General features: G+C 51.1%; 1 protein-coding gene across 1 annotated transcript; it reads left to right on the forward strand.

Moving 5' to 3' along the window:
- Positions 1 to 849: 849 nt before the first annotated feature.
- On the forward strand, positions 850 to 16,784 carry GGT7 (gamma-glutamyltransferase 7; the record flags this gene model as incomplete). Its single annotated transcript, XM_080627842.1, has 15 exons — positions 850 to 1,051; positions 3,671 to 3,897; positions 4,829 to 4,980; positions 5,932 to 6,046; positions 6,509 to 6,576; positions 6,710 to 6,783; positions 7,234 to 7,427; positions 9,122 to 9,209; positions 9,896 to 10,023; positions 11,737 to 11,825; positions 12,581 to 12,733; positions 13,268 to 13,385; positions 14,089 to 14,226; positions 15,033 to 15,132; positions 16,621 to 16,784. Exons 1-15 carry the CDS (start codon positions 859 to 861, stop codon positions 16,782 to 16,784), a joined length of 2,001 nt encoding a protein of 666 aa, XP_080483968.1. The 5' UTR covers positions 850 to 858.
- Positions 16,785 to 20,125: the final 3,341 nt, after the last annotated feature.

The following is a 20,125-nucleotide window of genomic DNA, read 5'->3' on the forward strand; positions in this document are numbered from 1 at the left end:
CTGGTCCAGCTCACAGGAGGAGAAGCAGGGGACATTAACTGGCTCACTTGAGGGTGAGAAAGTAGGACATGTACCTCTCAGGTGACTTCACCAGAGCCAAAAAGCCCAGTACTGAACATGCTCCAACTCCCATCACAACAGATGTCCAGGATACAGCAGGGCAGAGGATGGGTTTTTTGGATCTGGCAGCCAAGCGCCTGTGCCAAGCTGAGCAGGAGAGGCCAATGTCAGTGCAGGGGAGGTAATGTGCACAAACCTGAAGGATGAAACAACTTCTTCCACCTCCCAGGGATTTTACTGCGGTTTTTAGGTCAACCTCGGAAAGGAGCACAGAGGGGTAAGAAATGCAATGCTTCAGGCAGTTTGGTTTCAGAACTGCCCATGCAAACCAGGACTCCCTTGCTGGGTGTATTTCAATCAAAACTTGCCATAAGGGCAGATGGCCATGCACAAGGGATCCACGTTGGCCAGGAGAGGGGACACACCAGGCTGCTCTGGGGCAAGGCCACAGTGTCTCCTGCTGATGGTGTCCCGCTGGGTGCTGGACGCGCTCACTGCACGTGGGAACTGGTGAAGCGGCAGCGAGTGATGCTCGCTGACAGAGCCTGGCTTGAGCCTCTGGTGCCCCTGGTGCTAGTGCGGACAGCGCTGGTTCCCCGACCCGGCTCCGTCCCAGCGCACAGAGCTCGGACCCGCAGAGCTTCACCCCGCTGGAGCCCGCCCTCGGCGCCCGGTCCGCGGTGCCGCCGCTCACAGCGACCCCAGCGCTGCCCCCGGCCTCGCCCCTCAGCGCCCGCCGCGGGGAGGAGCCGCGGGCCGGGCCCGGCCCAGCCCCTTCCGGCGGTGATATCGGCGGCGATGGCGGTGCCGGCGCCGGCAGCGGCCGAGGCGGGGGGAGGCCGGCAGCGGGCCCTGGCCGCCGGCTCGCCCGTGGACTACATGAGCATCACCAGCTTCCCGCGGCTGCCCGAGGAGGAGGCGGGCGGCGCGGCCGAGGGCGGCCTCCGCGCACGGAAGGAGGAGGACGCGTTCCTGGGCGAGCAGGACACGGGTGAGGGGCGGAGGCCGAGCCCGCCCGCGGCCCCGCATGCCCCCGGCCCCCCTCGGGCTCCGCTCCGCCCGCGGCCCCTGCCTGCCCCTCGGGCCGCCCTCGGGCCTCCCTGTCCCTGGCTCCCAAGGCCTCGCGTCCCCGCCGTCCCTCGGTCACCGCGCGGGGCACGGCAGGCGCACAGAGGTACCGGTGCGGCGATCCCTGCTGCCGGGAGCGCGGCTCTAATAAAGCCGGTGGTGCTGTGGTCCTGGAGAGAGCCCTCTGCCTGGTTTGAGTCGATCGCTGCCTCCTCAATACAGGGAACCGGTTTTGTCCCCCAGGTCGTGTTTCTCCAAGCAGCGCTGCCCTTCACCCCCTGCTCCATGACCCACGGGCAGGTCTCTGCCTCACTGACCCCAAACCCCATGTCTGAGCCGGCCCCATGCATCCCGTGTCCTCCACCCTGTGGCATTGGGTGAAGTTCCCAATGCCCGTTCTTACCCCACACCATCGGGTGCTGCTGGGTGAAGCCGCACATGCAGGTTTGCGGGAACAGCTCTTTGAAAAGCACGAGGTGTCTCTCATGTGGAGCACGAGCAGGGTTTGGTGTGGTTTTGCTGTGTGGGCGTCTGCTGGAGCTGCTGCTCTCTGGCCGTGTGGAAACTCGTGTTCATTGACACTGTGTGCACACCGCAGAAGCCGGCCGTGCTGCTTCACGTCATGGTATCCACCAGGGAGACCAGCAGGGAGGGATCCCAGAGCTTTGGTTTCCACTGCCCAGAAGAGGAAAGGAGGAAGCCCCTGTTGTGCAGTCTGTGATGGGGACAGACCCCCCCGCAAAGGACTGAACAGTCCCACATTGCGGTGCCTGCCACAGCCTGCTCCTGGCTGACTCCTTTCCATCAGTCCTGTCCCCAGGCGACCTCCCTGTTGTCCCCATGCAGCACCAGTGGTCACAGAGATAAGTGACTTGCCCAAGGCCACTGGGGTGTCTGTGGCAGAGAACAAAAGGACTTTTGCACTGGTGGGAGAGTCCTCTCCCATGGTTGCTCCCTGGACATTCCTGTCCCCTCATGCTGGGCTGGCCTCCCACAGCGCTGCGGGAGCAGAGCAGTGCGGTGGTGTCCTGGAGGGGTCTGTTGGAGGAGCCCAGTTCACTCCTCATTGCTTCTGCATCTACCCAGGGTGCCAGGGCCTGTACGTGACATCCCTCCTCCATGGCACCCCATGCTGGCCCCCACCAGTGACGCCCCAGCTCATCACCCCCCAGCCAGGCCTCCCATTCTGCCCAGCTCACTCAGACCAGATGTGCCGGTGACGGGCTCTGTGTGTACTCGGAGGCACAGTTTGGGAAAGCTGAGCCTTTCCCAGTCACACTCCTTAATCACCGAGCACGAATGAGACTAAATTCACTGTGCAGGGATTCCCTGGCTGCAGGGGATTTGCTGCTGGTTGCATCATCATTGAAATTAAAACTATCTCGCTGCCTGGCCCAGGAGAGCTGCACCCCAAAGGTCTCTGTAATGTCCTGGCAAGGACAGGGCTGCCTCAGCATGGTAGGGTGATGGGGGATGCAGGGTTTCCTGCTCCCTTAACCCAAAGCCAGGACACATCCCCGTGTGGATGTTTCCTATCTTTTCCACTCAGTGTTCCTCTTGCTCTTCTTCCCACCACAGATGTTCAGGGCACTGCAGACACCACTGGCTCTTGGCAGCACCCAGAGAATTGGTCCAGGAGCTCTGGGTGATGCCCTGAGCTGTTTGGTTACATTTGGTGCCCGGCAGGGCAGGTCCCTGCTCCACGTGCCCAGCAGCTCTGTGCACAGGCAGGGCATGCTCAGCCAGCACCTTCCCTGCCACAAAGGCAGCAGCTGAGATTCAAGGCATCTTTTCAAGTAAAAGAGAGACTTTCCCATCCTGCCGAGCATTGTTTGCTGTTGGGTGGATGCCCAGCAAACCCTGCCCCATTGGCTTTGCCTTCTTGGAGCTGCGAGCGACTTGATTCCAGAGTGGGCCTCATCAGCTGGAGGAAGCATGAAATTAAAGCAGAGCCTTCCCTGCCGTCAGAGCTGGTGGACACCCCGAGCTCTCCGGTTTGCAGGTTTGCTCCTCCCTGCCTCCCCGTTATGCTTCAGCAGAGGTATTTATTTCCTGTGCTCAGGCCATGCGTTTTGCTTCACCTCTGTCCTGCTCAGGTGCTTTAGCTCAAGCATAGCTCCAAATAAGGCTGCTGGGTTTTCTCTTTAATGTCTTAATTTCCTCTTGTGCAGTTATTGCTGCATTTCAGAGACCTGTTTGCAAGTGAGTGCTGTGTTAAGCATCCCTGCAAACGGAGCAGTAACTGTGTGCCCATCACTGAAGACTGATGAATGGACTGAAATGGAGCAAAATTCAGAGGGAGTTTGTCCCTCTTAATCTCCAGGGAAGTCAGTTTGGAATAACTAGAGCTAAAGGAAGGGATCAGTAAAATGACCTAAAGCAGCATCCGAGCCAGAAAGTCTCTTGAGAGCTGGGATCAATAGGGAAGGTAATAGCCTTGCTGGAAGGGGCACGGTGTAATCTAAGTGCTGGGTAAACACTGCAATAACAGCTCCGTGTTGCTCAATAACTAACACTTGTTTTCTCCCTGCTGCTCACAAAGACCCAGACTCCTTCCTGAAGTCTGCACGGCTCCAGCGCCTGCCTTCATCCTCATCCGAGATGGGAAGCCAGGACGTGTCTCCTCTCCAGGAGACCAGCAAGGACCCTTTCTCTGGAGACTGCAGCTGCCGGCAGGACGGGCTGACAGTCATCATCACCGCCTGCCTGACCTTCGCCATGGGTGTCACGGTGGCCCTCATCATGCAGATCTACTTTGGGGACCCTCAGGTAAGACAGAACATGGCTCTGCGGTTGGGCTTTGTCTCTGGGAACAAGAGAAGCTCTCTAACGTTCCTCCTTGCCAGCAGTTTAGGTGAGCCCCTGGGTGCTGACTCTGCAATCCCACCCAAACTGTCTTGAAAGGTTTTTGCTGTGACTGGGGGTCGTGCTTGGAGAGGCAAGTGGAGCAATCAGCTCCAGCCCCAGGCTGTGCCGGGCAGGTTTGTGGATGCTACCAGGGGGAACCAAGCAGCCCAGCTGCTGTGGCTCCTGCTGTGGTTTGAGCCAGATGTGGATGCTTTCTGAAAGCAATCCCTAGTTAAGCAGAAGGCATCTTTCATATATGTGCACTTGGAGAGGGTTTTATGGCTCTGTATGTCCAGGCTCACCTCTGGAAGGATCCATCCAGGACCAAGCAGGGGAATAGCTGAAAACAGAGCAGGAACCTCCTGCTGATCTGTCCCACAGACCAGTGCTAGATTGCAGAGCAAAGGCAGCATGGCCATGGGGTCATACCTGTGATTGCATTAACCCTGGTGCTGTCACCAGCGAAGAATGAGAACAAGCTGTGGTATGGGGGGGATGCTGCATTCTTTGCATCTGTATTCCTGTTTCCAGTGACCTCACTGCTGCAGTGCACTGACAGCACACTGTCACCTACTGCTCTTGAGGATTAGCCCAACCCTGCTCTGGGGTTGTGGAGGATAGGGTGAGATATGGCCTACCAGGTTAGCATGACTGTTGAAAGCTGGCTGAGCTGATGTCCACAGCTGGTGCAGGGACGTGCCAAGGGACACATTACTCCCACTGGCATTTGGAGGCACCTTGGAATGCACATCAGCCACAGCCGTGGTGCTGGCCTCAGGCTTCAGGTCTCACAGAGCTGAAGATCTGGGTGTCCCAGCTCCCCTGCCCAGGCACAGCTCTCCTCTTCCTGCAGATATTCCACCGTGGTGCCGTGGTGACGGACGCTGCGCGCTGCACGGCGCTGGGCATAGAGGTGCTCAACACGCAGGGCTCCTCAGTAGATGCAGCCATCGCCTCAGCCCTCTGCGCGGGAGTCGTGAACCCCCACACGTCAGGGATTGGTGGGTAAGTGTTGGTCACTCACTCTTGTGCCTGTGGTTGTCCTCAAGCAGGTGGATTCCACACCAGTTGAGATGTGCCTTCATGGTGGCCCAAGTACCAACACGTGGGACCATGTCTATGACACCAGGTGGTGGCACCGGTCCTGTGGCACCCAGTTAACAGCAAGGGACAGAAACACCCAGGGAGGGAAAAGCTGCATCTGCCATAGTGGCAGATAAAATAAGCATCAGGCTCAGGAGGGTTGAAAAAGTGACCACAGGCTGCCAAGTCCCAGTGTGAGTGTGCCAGGAGCTTGCAACACCCAGGCTCAGTCCCAGTGCTTTCAGTGACTGAGTGCTTCCCTCCACCAGCTCTGCTCCTGCTGCAGCAGGAAGCTAGGATCCAAGCCTGGCTCTGAGCAGCAGCCATGGGGGGCGTGGTGGTGAGGGGTAGCCTCATCCCAGCCCTTATTCCCAGGGTGGCATCCACATGAGCCTGGTGCTCTCAGCTCTGCAGGAGGTCTCAGGAGCATTGCATAAAGCACTGCCACCTGATAGTTTCTCCAGGCTGTGCCACGGGTTGCTGTTGTAAACCAAAACCCTGGTTTGTTGCAAAACTGCTTGGATTAAGAAAGAAAAATCCCAGATAGTTGCAGCCTGGCAGTAGAAGAGGGCCAGGGGCCCTGTGGCCAGTGTGGCAGGGACTGATCCAGCCTTGCTGCATGCTCAGCAGGGGGGCTTCCTGCTTCCCGCACCAGACCTGGCTCTGTTGTCCTGAACTGCTCCCTGGGGAAGGGCAGCAGCATTCCACAGCACCACTGCCCAGCCCTGGGTCACTGCTGAGGCTGGTGACCTGCTGCAATGGCCCCATCACACTGGGACTGGCCCCAGCCCTAGAGGCACTCCTGTTCTTCATTTTGGCTTTGTCCTGTTGCAAGGACAGCAGTGCTGTGCCATGACCCCCATCTCGCTGCAGGGGTGGGGTGATGCTGGTCCATGACATCAGGAAGAACAGGAGCTGGGTGATCGACTTCCGTGAGGTGGCTCCCCTGGGCATCCCCCTGGAAGGGGACCTGCAGAAAGACACCAAGGTGAGGACCAGTGTCCCTGTGGCCAAACCCTGTAGGGCTGTAGCTGGCTGTCTTCAGCTCTCCTCTCTCTGCTACTCTTAGGCCAATGGGGAGATGATGGGCAAAGCATCTGATAGATCCCAGGCCCTATAGACATGGAGAGTCTAGGGAAAATGCTTCTTTGGCATGTCTCTCAGCAGTGGGGAGCTGGGAGAACAAGCGTCTCAGGAAGGAGCACAATCCCATGTCATTCTGCCAAGTTGTTCTCCAAACTGGGTTGAGACCAGGATTGAATTTGCCTCTTTCCTCCTAAAAACCTTCATTCCCTAATGTGCTGTGCTGCTACAGACCTCTTCCCCTCTCCTAAAGACCATGCAGACACTCCCAATGTCAACATGAATTTTATCTCCTTCACTTGCAACTGGGGACCATGTCCTCATGGGAAGGAGATTATTCTTCCTTTTTGTCCTTCCCATTGAACAGCCAGGTCTGCTCGTTGGGGTGCCAGGCATGCTACAAGGAATGCACCAGGCGCACCAGTTACATGGGAGGTAAGACATGAGGCTGGCATGGGAGGGCTGTCCTCGTGCTGCACAGGCTGTGCCCTGGGGTCCCTGTGAGGGAGCTGGAAGCACACAAGCCCTTGTCATCAGACCCTGTTCTTTGTCCTTTCTCCTTTGGCAGACTCCCGTGGTCCAAGCTGCTGGGTCTTGTGGCCAGTGTCGCCCAGGATGGGTTTAACGTCACACATGATTTGGGTGAGTATCTAATGGGGAGCCAAGGGTGGCTGCTCAGCACAGAGGAGCACACTGGCCACTGCTTTTGGGTGCAAGGCAGCTGGGAATGTAGGTGGCTGTTCAGGGGAAATCATGGCTCCTTGGACCTGGAGATGGATGGTGTTGGGAGCTATGGTCTGCAAGGGAGAGTTTGGCAGAAGCAAAACTGGAGCTGTTTCCTAGGGCTGGTTGGGGTCAGGTCAGAGCAGTCTGTGCTGGGCAGCCGCCCAGGGACCACCAGGGAAGGGCGCTGTGTTTCTTTGGTATCCTTCCCAGCTCTAATGGGTGCATGATCCAGCCTCCCTCTAGTTGTGAAACAGGGCAAGAGCAGCAGCAAGTCTCCAGCATCCCCATCAGGCACAGTGGTTCCATGTCCCCTGTGCATCCCTGCACCCTGCCTTTTCTGGATGTCCTTCCCCTTCTCGCCTGCAGCCAAAGCTGTAAGTGAACTGAAGGACCTGAACTACTCTGACAAGTTCCGGGAGATCTTCCTGCCGGATGGGCAGCCCCTGCTGCCTGGGATGTTCGTCAGGCGCCTGGACCTCGCTGCTGTCTTGGAGCTGGTGGGAGCAGAAGGGGTGTCCGCTTTCTACAGTGGGAACTTGACCCAGGAGATCATCTCCGAGGTGAGCCGTGTTTGCCCCTTCCTCTGCCTCAGACCAGACAGCACAGCCTGGGTCAAGGTGACAACCTGGTGATAGGCCATAGCGTGGAGCCTCCTTTTCCTTTCCTGCTCCTGCCACTGCAGTGGTCTAAGAGGCACATGGGTCTCTTCCACAGCCCATAGAGTGAAACCTCTATTTCCTCTGTAACCAGGACAGACTGGTTTTTTAAAGAAAAAGGATATCTCAATTTCAAGCCCCCTCTGGGCTGTTTTAGGGGTTTTAGCCTTTTTAGGCTGTTTTTAGCCTTTTCACTATAACAGGGGGTGCCCCATGGTTGAGAAGCAAATGTTTGTTAATGGGACTGTAAGGTGCAAACTCCAAGAATATGGTTTAAAAAGAAAACTATGAGCCTTGTGAGCAAAGCATCAGCCAGGCTTGGCCCCACTTGGGCTGGCCCCAGTTTAAATCCTCTTGTTAGAGGTGCTCTTGCTAAAATAGCAACAACCAAGTACTTATCCTGGTAAAACAAACCCAAACAACTTTCCTACCTGTGGAGCTGCAGTCAGGGTGGTTGGTGGCACCATTTATCCCTGCCAATGTGCTTCAAGTGATACACCTTCAACATGTCAATAATCTGGAATGGGTTCATTCAGTGAAGGCCTTGGATATTTGTGAGCTCCCTGTTTGGAAATTTCCTGTGGCTCACCTGGACCACAGCAGAGGTGGAGAACCAGGAATGGGAAAAGTGGAATGGAAACCAGGAATGCACCAAGCTCATGGTGCATCCCCACAGCTAAACCCTGCTTTGTCACCCCATTCCACTGACTGAAGGATGCTGCAGGGAAGCATAAGCTGTCTGTGGAGGAGGAAAACCCAGGGTTGAATGCTGAAGCCCCTGGCCATCTCTGGGATCAGGTGCACAATTCCAGCTTTGGTTGCAGAGCAGAGCAAAGTGCTGGCTTCCCACAGTGTTCATTGCTCCAGGAAAGGGAGGGCATTGATGTGGTGAAATCAAGTACAGCTCCAAAACACCCTGCCCTTTGTTTCCATCCCGTGGCAGGAAGGCACTGGTTCAAGAATGTGCTCTCTGGGGAATTTGAGATGGTGTCTGCAGTGTGTGGCTGACCAGAGCTTCTCCCCTTTCTGTGCCATCAGGCTTTTCCTGCTTCTCTCCCTGCCGCTTTGCTGCTTTTTCCACTGTCCGAGCTCCATGGAGCCTTGGGTTCAGTCTGGCCTGTTCTCTGGGACTGCTTTAGGAAGCAGGCAGGGATCCCAAGTAGGGGATACATCTTATTTTGCAGCTTTGGGGTGGTTTGACGTGTTGCCCCCCACAGCATAGAATCATAGAATGGTTTGGGCTGGAAGGGACCTTAGAGATCAGCAAGTTCCAACCCCCTTGTATTGGCTTTCCTGCTCCAGTGATTCATCCATTTCTGCCAGAGGAGTTTTCTTGCCAAGTTAGCTGCCTAGTTTAGAAACCAGAGCACGCACAGGTTCTTTGTTCTTGCCCATTTTTGGATGGAAATCCAGAGGACTCATAGCAGCCACTCACCTCAGCAGAACCTCTCACAGGTTGTTTGGCTTCTCTTGGGTGGAAGGAAAGAGTTGGCCCATTGTTCTGCTGGCAGAACAGGTGTTCACCTGGGCCAGCATGAGGAACACAGAAAGCCTGGACCCAGCTTTCTCAATGTGCTCTGCTTTGCTCTCCTGTGCAGGTCCACAACTACGGAGGAGTCTTGGTGGAGGAAGACTTCAGCAATTACAGTGTCACAGTGGAGAATCCTGTCCACACAGTCTATCGAGGTACGCACCTGAGCGATGGCCATGCAACTCCAGCTACAAGTTTGCTTCATCTGGCAAGAGGTGGTGACAGTATTTAACCAGAAGCACTGAGGCCCCTGCAGAAAAGCCTTCCAGGGAGTTTCCTGTTCTTGCCTGATGACACTGATGGTCTTAGGCAGCTCAGGAGGTTTTCAGTATTTTGAAATGAGCCTGGTTTTCCTTGATAGAGACCAATTGTATCTTGATACCGTTAAGAGCGTAAAGATGCAACATGATCATATATAGATGCAGTGTCTAGATAGAAGCTGGACCAAAGGCTAGTGGCTACATCTGAAGACAGTTCCCAAAGTTGTCATTCTTTTCTAGAAATCTCTGTATTTACTCTCCTTACAGCTGTAACGTTGCAAACCCATTTTACCTCCATTCTTCCATACTATGGTTCAGAAACCAAGCAGCCAACCAGCAAGAACTGAATTTCAGATCTAAAAAAAGCATCTCAATTTGGTCTTCCTTCATCCATCATAAAGAAACAGAAAGCTACAACAAAAATGTTTTGGGAAATGCTTTTCCAAATCATATTGTTTTCCATTATTTCCCCTCAGATCTGGAAAGGTTTCCCTGTCCTCAAGGACACTAGCTTGTGGGAAAGTTATCACTGGACAGTATCGGACTAAAGCAGCTTCATTCCTCTCCTTTTCCCTTCACAGGTCATCTTGTTTTCAGTCCCCCGCCTCCACATGCAGGTCCTGCACTGATCACAGCACTGAACATCCTCGAGGGCTTTAACATCACCAGTCAAGTACCCAGGGGGAATATCTTGCACTGGATGGCAGAGGTAGGAGGAGGTTCAATATTTAGCTGGATTCCTTGTGCTGCTAGAGAATAATTGATTTATTCCTTGGTTGTACAAAAATGTTTGTAGGTAATTCCCAGAGGAGAATGGGCAAATAGACTGCTAAGGTGTAAATCTGAGCTGTGCTGCTGCCTCAGGTAGGTGCAGGTACGGGAGCCTCCTCCTCAGCTGAGCTCTTTCTTGCTTATGCAGAGCTTTCTCAGAAGAACAAACTGGCTTTTGTCCCTCTCTTGTACGCAGTCATCTCTTCAGAATGGCCCTGCAGCAGCTGAGCCTGGTCCACCTCCTATCTCCAGTGGCCCTGGCCATAGCAGAGCACTGCGGGGCTATTCAGGGGGTCAGCAATGTGGCAATGACAAGGAAAACTGACCCAACACTTTATGTATCTTTTAAAGCTTTACATTTTAGCCTACCTCATGACCTCAGTGGTCCAGATCATGATTTTTCCAGGGTTTAGTGCTGTCAGCCCTATTGTAGCATTGCAACTTCCCAGGAAGTCGAGCAAGTGCTCCGTTTCCTGCTCTATAAGCAGAGTTGTGTTCTTAGGTGCTTCACTGATCCAGAGCTGGGTCTTGTGAGTTGGGAATTTTAAGCAAGGATGTCACCACATCCTTGTAGCAGGCAGGTGCTTGGAAGTTACTGCCTCTCAGCAACAATGCAACAACTGGAGGTGTTACATGCTGTAAGTGCCTGTGCAGAGGCAGAGAAGGTTGACTCAACACAAGTGATTTTTGAGTTATATTCTAGAAGCTTTGAATGAATCTGTGTGCTCTGCATTTGCACCAGGCCAAGAGTTTCACCCCCTGGTTACCCAGCTGAGGGACAGCAACCTCCAGATAAAGGGCAGTGACTCCAGAAGATGTGTGACCGTGATTACTGGGGACCACATGGCTGAACACTGAGATTCAGACAGTCCAAGATGTCCTTAACCTGTGCCTATGGAATGAACGTGATCTGCTTGTTTCAGTGGAGCTCTTCCTTGGCCACCAAGCCTCTTGTACACCCTCTGCATGGCATGGTGGTCAGGAGGCTGTTTCATGGAAAAGGCACCTTCTCCAGAAGTTAATCATATTCTGCATTGTATGTCAGAAGATAAATGTTGATGCTTCAGCAGAAGTTGTTGATGTGTGGCACATATCAAAACAGAAGTCACGTGTAGCTAGTGACCTGCAGGGTAATGTACTGTCTTGAATCTTGAATGAAAACGGCATGAGCTGCAAGCTGAAAGTCTAGTGTATTTCTGCTAGGCACAGGCTGGCTAGATTGAAGAGAACATTTCCTCCCATGGCTGTCCTCTGGCTATGCACTGTAAAACCAGGGCTGGATAAACTGTGTCTTTTGAAATTGCATCTTCCCATTTTTAATGGACTGGCTTAGGCAGGATTCTGCATGTATGAGACACCAGACCCCTTCCTCTTTTCACACCATCATTCCCTTCAGTGTGCTGGGACTAACGCTTTCTCTTCACACACTTCAGATGACTTACAACTAGGAACATGGGTAGCAGCTGGCGAGCAGAATAGCTTGTTTCTGCTCAATGGTGGTGCTGTGCCAGCAGAGCTTCTGGCCAGAGGCAACAGTGATGCCTCTTCTTGTTTGAAGTATCAAAAGTTATATTTCCAGGGCCACCTAAATGTTTTTCTTCCTTTTCTCCATTCTTTTTTCTTTCTTTCCTTTTTTCTGTGTTCAATTTAGACATTAAAAATAGCCCTGAGCCTAGCTAGCAACCTGGGAGACCCGTCTGAGGATGTGTCCGTCACTCATGCTGCAGAAAGCATGATGAGGTAGGTCTGAGGCTAAGGGGCACAGTACAGTGGGAAGGTGTGTGGTTTGGTTATCATTCCTGGATTTGCTCTTCGGAGTGCAAAGGGAAACCTGATTTTTCCTACCTGTTTTACTGAGGACAAGTCAGTCCTTGAGTGTCCTTGTAGGGTTCACGCTTCCACAAGGATCACAGCTGATGGTGCAGAGCTCTGGGGATGGGTTGTGGGATGTCCTCACAGAGGTTTCCTGGAGTCAGCATGATCCTGAGGGTTCCTCCCAGTTTCTCACCCCTCTAATATTCCTCCTTGGGAGGTTGGACAAACAGCTATCCATGTGGTCATGACCACACAAGCAGTTTCTGGCTCTCCCTTCCCACCATGGGCTTGGTGCCTTTGCAGCACATTCGGGAGAGGCCAGGCCTGAGGCTTCAGCCCAAGCTCCCACCTCAGAGCCAGGTTTAGCCACAGTTGGTGGCCAAAGCTGTACTGGATTTACCTTCCTTCTGAGGGACTGCATTCAGCTGGGTGCTGCCACCCCTTGTCCTTCAGGGGGCAGTTTACCCTGTAGACAGAGCAGGGAGGTCCATGGTGTTGCCTCTCCATGCAAAACTGAGTCCTCTTGTCTCCTTCCATTGGGTGAACCAGAGGAGCTCCCTGCCCTCAGTGCCAGCCCCCTTAGGGAGACACCACCAGTAGCTGGGCAGATGTACCCCAAGAGATGCTCAGCTTCCTAAGCTCATTCCTTGCTTTCCTCTTTCCTTCCCTCACTGCTGAAGTAAATCGGAAGCCAATTCCCTGCGCCAGCTGGTTAACGACTCCCAGTCCTTCTCATCTGATGTCCATGTGCCTCACTCCTCCATGGAGAGTGGATCTGCTGCTAGCCAGGTCCTTGTCATGGGACCTGATGACTTCATTGTTGCAGTTGTAAGGTAAAGGATTTACTTCTTCCCTCCTTAATGTGCTCAGAGGGTGGGAGCAGGGAGAAGAAAGCAGGTTCAGCAGGGCAGGATGGGACCAGACCTGAAGCTCCTGGTCTGCTCTGTCCCTGTTAGTCCTGCAGCAGCAGAAATGGGGAACATGGGGTGGAGATGTGTGAGCTGGTGCTGTTCTGCCCTGTGTAATCCTGCAGCCCTCTCACAGTGAAATGTGTCTGGATTGGCCTGAATCTGATCCTGGAGAAGAGGTGGTGGCCAGATTTGAGGACTGATGGGGGCATGGAGACAGATCCATCACTAAGAGGGGAGTCACTAAACACAGAGAGGGACAGAGCTGCTATCGCCCACATGGTTCCTGCACCTGAGTACTTTGAGACTTTCACTCCTCCCAGCTAGCCAATCCTAAAGACCTACTGAACTTGGCTTTGTCAAGCCAGGATGGGACAGAAAATCGGAGCCCTGAAAGCCTTGAGGTGAACAAAAACCTCTGGGAGGGCTTTGATGAGATTTCTTCCTATTTCTTTTCAGTTCTTTGAATCATCCCTTTGGCAGTGGAATAATGACACCCTCTGGAGTCCTCCTGAACAGCCAGATGTTGGACTTCTCCTGGCAAAATAAAACAATGAACCACTCCATTCCTAGGCCGGTAATGAACAACATGACGCATTCTTTATTTGAGCTGTCTGTACTGGGTTTTATTTCAATGTTATTCTCATCTCCACAACAGGGAGGCTGTTTAATGCCTTATTAATAACTGAGAGACAACAGTCTGTAGAAAGCTCCTAATTTTTCATTATATGAGCCCCTGAAACAGAGTCAACAGAAGGCTTCATGTGTATCAGTTGTCATTTATAATGCAGTTGTACCAAACAATGCTACATATCTCATCTACCTATTTTCCTTGCAGTCCAGATGCAATTTAGAGCAGCCATCCTTTTCTGTGGACTCGAATTAAGGACTCCCTTTATAACTTGGCTCTCTCCATGCTTAAAAGTAACAGAAAGCAGAAAAAAGTCTTCAGGTCTTGGAAGGAAACAATTACAGACCAGTACTGGTGGCTTCCAGTGCTGCCTTGTTGTTTCTTCTTGCCATGTATTGTAAAACCATCCCACTTTGCTGGGTTGGTACTTCAGAAGTGGGTGAATGGTTCCATATACCTGCTGGAAAAGAGTGAAATAGGACAAATCCTGTTGACATCAGAGGGCACTGATGTCAGTGAGGATGTCAGCCTAAAGAAACAAGTGCAATCCTGGCTGCAGCATAAAGAGTAAGGAGTGAACCTGCACAGCTTGAGCAAAACTTTAGTTGACTTGTTGAAGATTTTTGGTGTGTCCTTTCTTCAACTGCAGCAAAATCTCATTCAGCCTCGGAAACGGCCCCTGTCTTTCCTGTTGCCCACCATCGTGAGGCCATCCGAGGGGATGTGTGGGACATACCTGTGTCTGGGAGCCAACAACGGGGACAGAGCCTTGAGCAGCATCGTTCAGGTCAGTGCTGCTCAGGACCCTCTTCTCTTGCACCTTTTCTGGTGGCACCACTCATAGTTGTAGAGTAAAAGCATCTTGTCAAAACCTGTAATAGTTTGTGGCATTCTAATACCTGTTCAAACCTCGTCTTAAGGATCGTTAGGGGAAAGAAGGAGCATTTTGTATTCAGAGAATTGCAGGAGACTCGCAGCCCTTTAAGCCCTTTTCTCTGTGAAAAGCTCCTTTTAGTGTACTCCCAACTGAATTCCTCCCTGCTCAGCACTTCTATAAATTGGGCAACTCCTCCTAATTTCTAGTTTGTAATGAGGTGGAGTACTTGCCAATAGCTTGATTGCATGCACAGCAGCAATGGGTTGCTAAAAAGAAAGGCACAACAAGAATGGCTCCCATTTTCCTTACCTCTTGGAAGTATTATTCCCAGCAAAACTAAAGCCAACCATCGCTTCCTAATGCTTTGTGTGGAGAAGTCACGTGTTGAGCTTTTGGCTGCAAAACACGTATTTAGAGATTACATCATGTTCCAGACACACAACTCTCTAATTTAGCTGGAAGTCTGTGACAAAAAGCCCATGCAATCCTCAAAAGCTACCATGTTTCCACCAGCAATATACAGCCCATATTTTAGGAGCCTCTTCATATGTGCAGAGCCCTGCATTAGTTCATGCAGTTTGGTAAATAGTTCAAAATCTTCCTTGCCTGCTGCATCTGCAGATGCTGGAGCCACCAGTTAAGGGGCTGCTCAGAGGCTTGGCTTCTCCTCTTCTCATTACTATTTTTATGATTGAAGATCTTTTATTCTCTTTCAGGTTTTGGTAAATGTTTTAACGTTTAACAAGAATCTGAGTGAAAGTTTGTCACTTGGTCGCCTTCACCCCCAGCTTCAGTCCAACACCTTGCAGGTTGACAGTGAGTATGGACACTGGCTAGGTTGCCTTTAGAAAAGGAGCAGGATTTTCTTAGCACAGTGCTGCGGAAGTGGGACAGCCCAGGGCACCGCTCACCCTGTTCCAGGGTACCCAGGGTGTGCGGAGGGTTTTGGGGAAGACAAAAAGCAACAACCAAGCTTCTTCAAAGCTTGGGGCACTTGCTGAGCCATGCCTCTCCCTCTTGTGTTGGGAACGCTCCTTGGCTCCTCCAACACCTCCTGTTTAAATGCTTTCTGGTGCTTCTCCCCAGCCCCTTCTCTGAGCTCCTCCTCAGCTCACCTCCTGGTAGCACCCTTGTCCTGTCCTTGAAACCTTTTGGCAGTCTGGTGGCATTGGGGGTATCCATATAAACAGGATTTCAAGCACAGCTTCACCCAGACAGGTACTGAAGCTAGCAGCAGATCTTCCTGCACTGCCATAAATGATATCCTTTCGCTCTCCAGTCCCTGTTCCTTAATTCCACCAGCTGGGGAGCAGGCAAAGCTTGTGGCAAGGCTCGTAGCTTGACAGTGCTGGGAGTGCAGCTGGCACTTTGGAGACTGTACTGCCAGCTCTTATCCTTGTTGGTAAAAGACTTGGTCTATTCGGTGTTTTTCAAAAAGCCCAGTATCTCACCAGAGTGAACCATAAATGAAATTCCATTCTTATTTCACACAAAGTAGCCAGATTTTCTAGGCCTTCCTATTTCAGAGGAACATCTAAAAAAGTCTGTCAAGTGTAACCTCCAGACTTGGAAACTAGAGTGTAATTAAAACAAATCCAAACCTCCTGAAGGTTCTCATTTGTGGGTTTGGACATTTGGCATCAACAAGATATATGTTAAAACACATCTGCAGTGTGTATAGCTTAAATAACTGTGGTGTGCCTGCTTTGTCCAGCTGCATCCCAGCTTCATGTCCTCAGGCACTTCCATTCATGCTGAAATTACAAAACATCAAATAAACAACATAAAAACAGGAAAGCTCTTCCAGCCACCTAAGGTAGATGGCTGGAAGATGAAGAGATCTGTGAAAGGGAAGTTGGAAGGTCTATCACAAAGTCAGTCATTTGGCAGTGGTTTACTGTTGTTTGTTTTGAACCGCCTTGCATCTTATTTTGACTAATAAGTGTTAATACTATGATTTGTAACTAAGCTTTTAAGAGCAGGGACTGCCTCTTCTGTAAGAAGAATAACTACAACGGGTGCCAACAATGTATTTTCCCCATTTTCCAAAGAGGAAGATCTTCCACATCTTTAAAGGGTCTTCTGGATCCTCTCATTTCCCCCACCACACAGAGCACTGCCCAGCTCTGAGCAGCCTGTGCTGCTACTCAGTGCGGTGGGTGATGCTTACTCATCTAGGACACCCTCTGAGGAGGCTGCAGGCAGCTTCCTTCATCCTGCAGATCCCAACAGGGTTAGAACAAAGCTTTGCTTCAAAGGCAACAGTGGTTTCAGTTACAAACTCCTCTTTTAAAATCCCTACAGGTGAGTTTCCTGAAGAAGATATTGAACTTCTTGTAGCCAGGGGCCATCAAGTGGATAAAGTCAAAGTGCTCTCCCTAGTTCACGGGGCCAGGAGAACCAACAGTTTCATCATTGGCCTGAAGGATCCCAGGAGCGTGGATGCTGCCGGAGCCACGATATCGTAGCACCTCCCAGACAACGTTCACTGAACAAGGCTGAGACAAACCAACCCACGTGATGTGCATGTTCTGAAACGGCCCCTTCCCCACCAGGGCTGGGAGCCCTCCCCCCCGCTGCTGCGCAGACGTTCTGCATTCCCCTCCCAGGATGGCACTCGGGGGGTTTTAGCAGCACCACATAAGCACTCTGACTTTTATTGTTTTCTTTTCTTTTTGAATGATGTGGATGGCAAACAGCCCAGTCCTTCTCACAGCAATGCAGGAGCACACTTTTCTTTCAGCAGAGTCTTGCTAATAATACCAGGCTTTTCAAAAGCCAGCATCTTGGTTTTAGTGAGCAACAACATCAGCGAAGGAAACAAGATCTGATGATGGTACTGTCATCTTCATCTTCATCTCCCTGTCTTTCCCAAGGTCATTCTTTGCCTCTCGTGCTTTAGCCCATAATTAATACAGGCTAATGTAGTGTTTGTAGGTGCCTGTAGCTGGAATATTGAGGAGTCCTTTAATGCTCTGTATAGGCCAGCTGGTTTTTACCAGCAGGCAGCCTCCTATGTTAGTTCCTTTTCTCACATCCCAGCATACCTTGAATTTTGGCAGTAACTATTTTGAATCAAGTCGCTGTGCAGACTCACTGCAGTCTATTTTGTAACCAGAGCAATGATTTTCAATATCTAACAAGTTGTGGCCCCCCCAGTGTTTTTCTTACAGAGGCTTAAGCCTCCTCCATGGTGAATTTAAGCTTAGTGGTAATGGGCTTAATTTTCTTAGATATGTTTTGAAGACATCTTAGCAGTAAGTTCTCAACAGACCTGTAAAAATCAAAAGACCATGGACTGAAAGCCACATGGAGAGAGTTTGGAGAGGTTCAGGGCTTTCCTTACACTGCCTTTTCTCAGTCTGCCCTGAAAGCCTGAATGGTGTAATCCCTATGGAGAGGCTTGGGATTTTCTGCTTACTACATTCATGCCTATACTTCAGCTTCATATTTTGATACTGGTGTCTCTATTGGAAAAGCTCAGGAGAGTGAGAGAAAAGGTACAAACCAAACACTACTGAGAGAATTTTCTGTCCACAGCATGTAGTGCAAAACACAGGAATGCTTCTGCATTTCTTGTCTGAAATAGAGTGAGGAAATAATACCACATCTGACAGCTGAACTGCTTCATTCATCCCACATTTGGACATTTCCTTCTTTTTTCACTAGCAAGTCAGAGACTAGTGGCACTAAATTCTGGAATTTGATCATTTTCTGTGGTCTAAAATTTGATTATTTCCTTCATGGTGCAAATGCATATATATATATGTATTTATGTCTTCTTATGGTTATCTTGGTCTCTCATTCGATGATTACACCTCCTTGTGAGGGAGCCCATAGCACCCATCAGTTTGTACCACACCTCCTGACGCTCGTTGCCATTTGATGTGAGCGGTGTGTGGGTCACTTTGGGGCAGTCAGAGCACTATTGCAAATAATTGGACTAATTGCTCCTGCCACCTGCCAGCTGAGGATCTCAAACCATCTTACATGAAGCCCTGCACGTTGCGCCGAGGGAGGACAGAGATGCTTTTATGCTCCACTGAAGTGCAGCCACCCGTGAGAAGAGCACGGCAGCAGATGGGATCAATGGTATTTTCTGTTATAAATGAATCAGTGGCCTCAGCTGAGAGATGGGGAAGTACAGTGTTGTCTTTGGGAAGTTGCCTCTATACCACCACACTGCCCTTGGGGCAAGACAAGACTTTCTTCACCATAGGGCCATCAAATCTGTTTGGCTTTCTGTCATCAGTACTAGAGTTGGTCACTGCCTGAAGCTGTAATGTTCATGAAACTTCATGTGTCTTGGAGCAGACCTCTTCAGGTTTAATGGGAAGGGAAGGATGCAGTTTTGTGCATTGAATCTCACTGGTGGAAATCTGGGGGTTTCTGGTAGAGTACAGAGTGATTTGTCCCTCAGGCATGGAGGTTTGCTGTGCACAAATAGGTGGTCAAGTCATCATCACTGCAGTACTTTGCACGGAACCTCGCAAAACACTTTGAAAGATAAAATTCCTCCTTATTAACTGAATTCACCAACTCACTCCTGATGCGGAAATCTGTGTATTCATTTAGGAGTTAAAGACATTGGCCTTGATTCAAAAGGGCACTTACACGCCCCAAGGAACAATTTCACAGCAATTGAGAACCTTGAAATAAAGCATGTTCCAAAGTGCTGGGTCATGGCCTATGTGGCAAAAAAGAGAAGATTTAAAGGAACTGGAAGATGGGACTTGGGCCCCTAGATCATGGCTGAGAGAAGTAAAGATATTTTGAATGAATTCCCATTTTCTCAGTTTAAAAACAGCATCAGTATAGCACAGATATATTTGATACAGAAACCTGTAATCTGCTAATTGGCCCAGTGTCTCTGATACTTTGCGTCCATCTGTTGTGATGAGATCTGATGGGTTTAATGTGAGGTACCAAGAAATACCTGATTATACTGTACAGGTGAGCCTACCATTGTGAAGTAAAAGGCCGTATTCTGGAGATGCGTGTGTGCACAATAACTGTGTTGATTTCAGCCTGGCTATTGCAGTGTGAGCTCAGTTTGCCAGTATTCTCACAAAGACTCGATGCCATTCAAGAGCACAGGTAACAAGCAAAGCTTCACTAGATACTGCTGCTCCCTGGCTGCATCCAGCACTGAGTGCTGTGTATAAAAGCCCAAAGGGGGGAATGAGGCAGAAGCACTGCCATCCTGCAGTGGTGGGGATGAGGATGCTCTGGCCCCTCAGTTGTGCCATTCAGGTTCAGGTCCCCAGTATTCAGGGATGACAACCACTCTCCCACAGCTCTGCTGCAGCTCTGCCAGTGTCTCTCTGAGGGGTCATTCAAAAGCACCTGTTCAGCATCAGCCAGGCTGCCAGGGGAGCTGGACCCTCTGGGTGGCTGCTAGGTCCCTCTGGATGGACCATCTTGGACCCTCATTCCACAGCCCAGCAGGCTGCCATAGACTCATCACAGACACTGATGTGTTGGAGAGAAATGAGAGTCAGGCCTTGGTAAACACCTTGAGAGGAAACCTGTGTCTCTTTCATGAACTCCTCAAAACCACTGATGATTCTGTAAGGCTTTGGAAAGGATCAGGTGGACTGGGAAGAGCTCCTGTAGCACTCAGGTGTTTACCTCACAGCAGTTTTGGAAAGCTCTTCCATACTTCAGTGATGGACATCCACACGCTAGCCAAAGGATAGCTCCAACAGGCAGAGCTGGGTTTTGGATAGGCAGGGGACTATCCAAAAGTGTGCAGAGGGCAGGAGAGCCCATGGAGTCAGAGCACGGGAGCACCACCATGCGCTGCCCA

Source organism: Psittacula echo (assembly GCF_963264785.1).
Source record: "Psittacula echo genome assembly, chromosome: 12".
NCBI lineage: Eukaryota > Metazoa > Chordata > Aves > Psittaciformes > Psittacidae > Psittacula > Psittacula echo.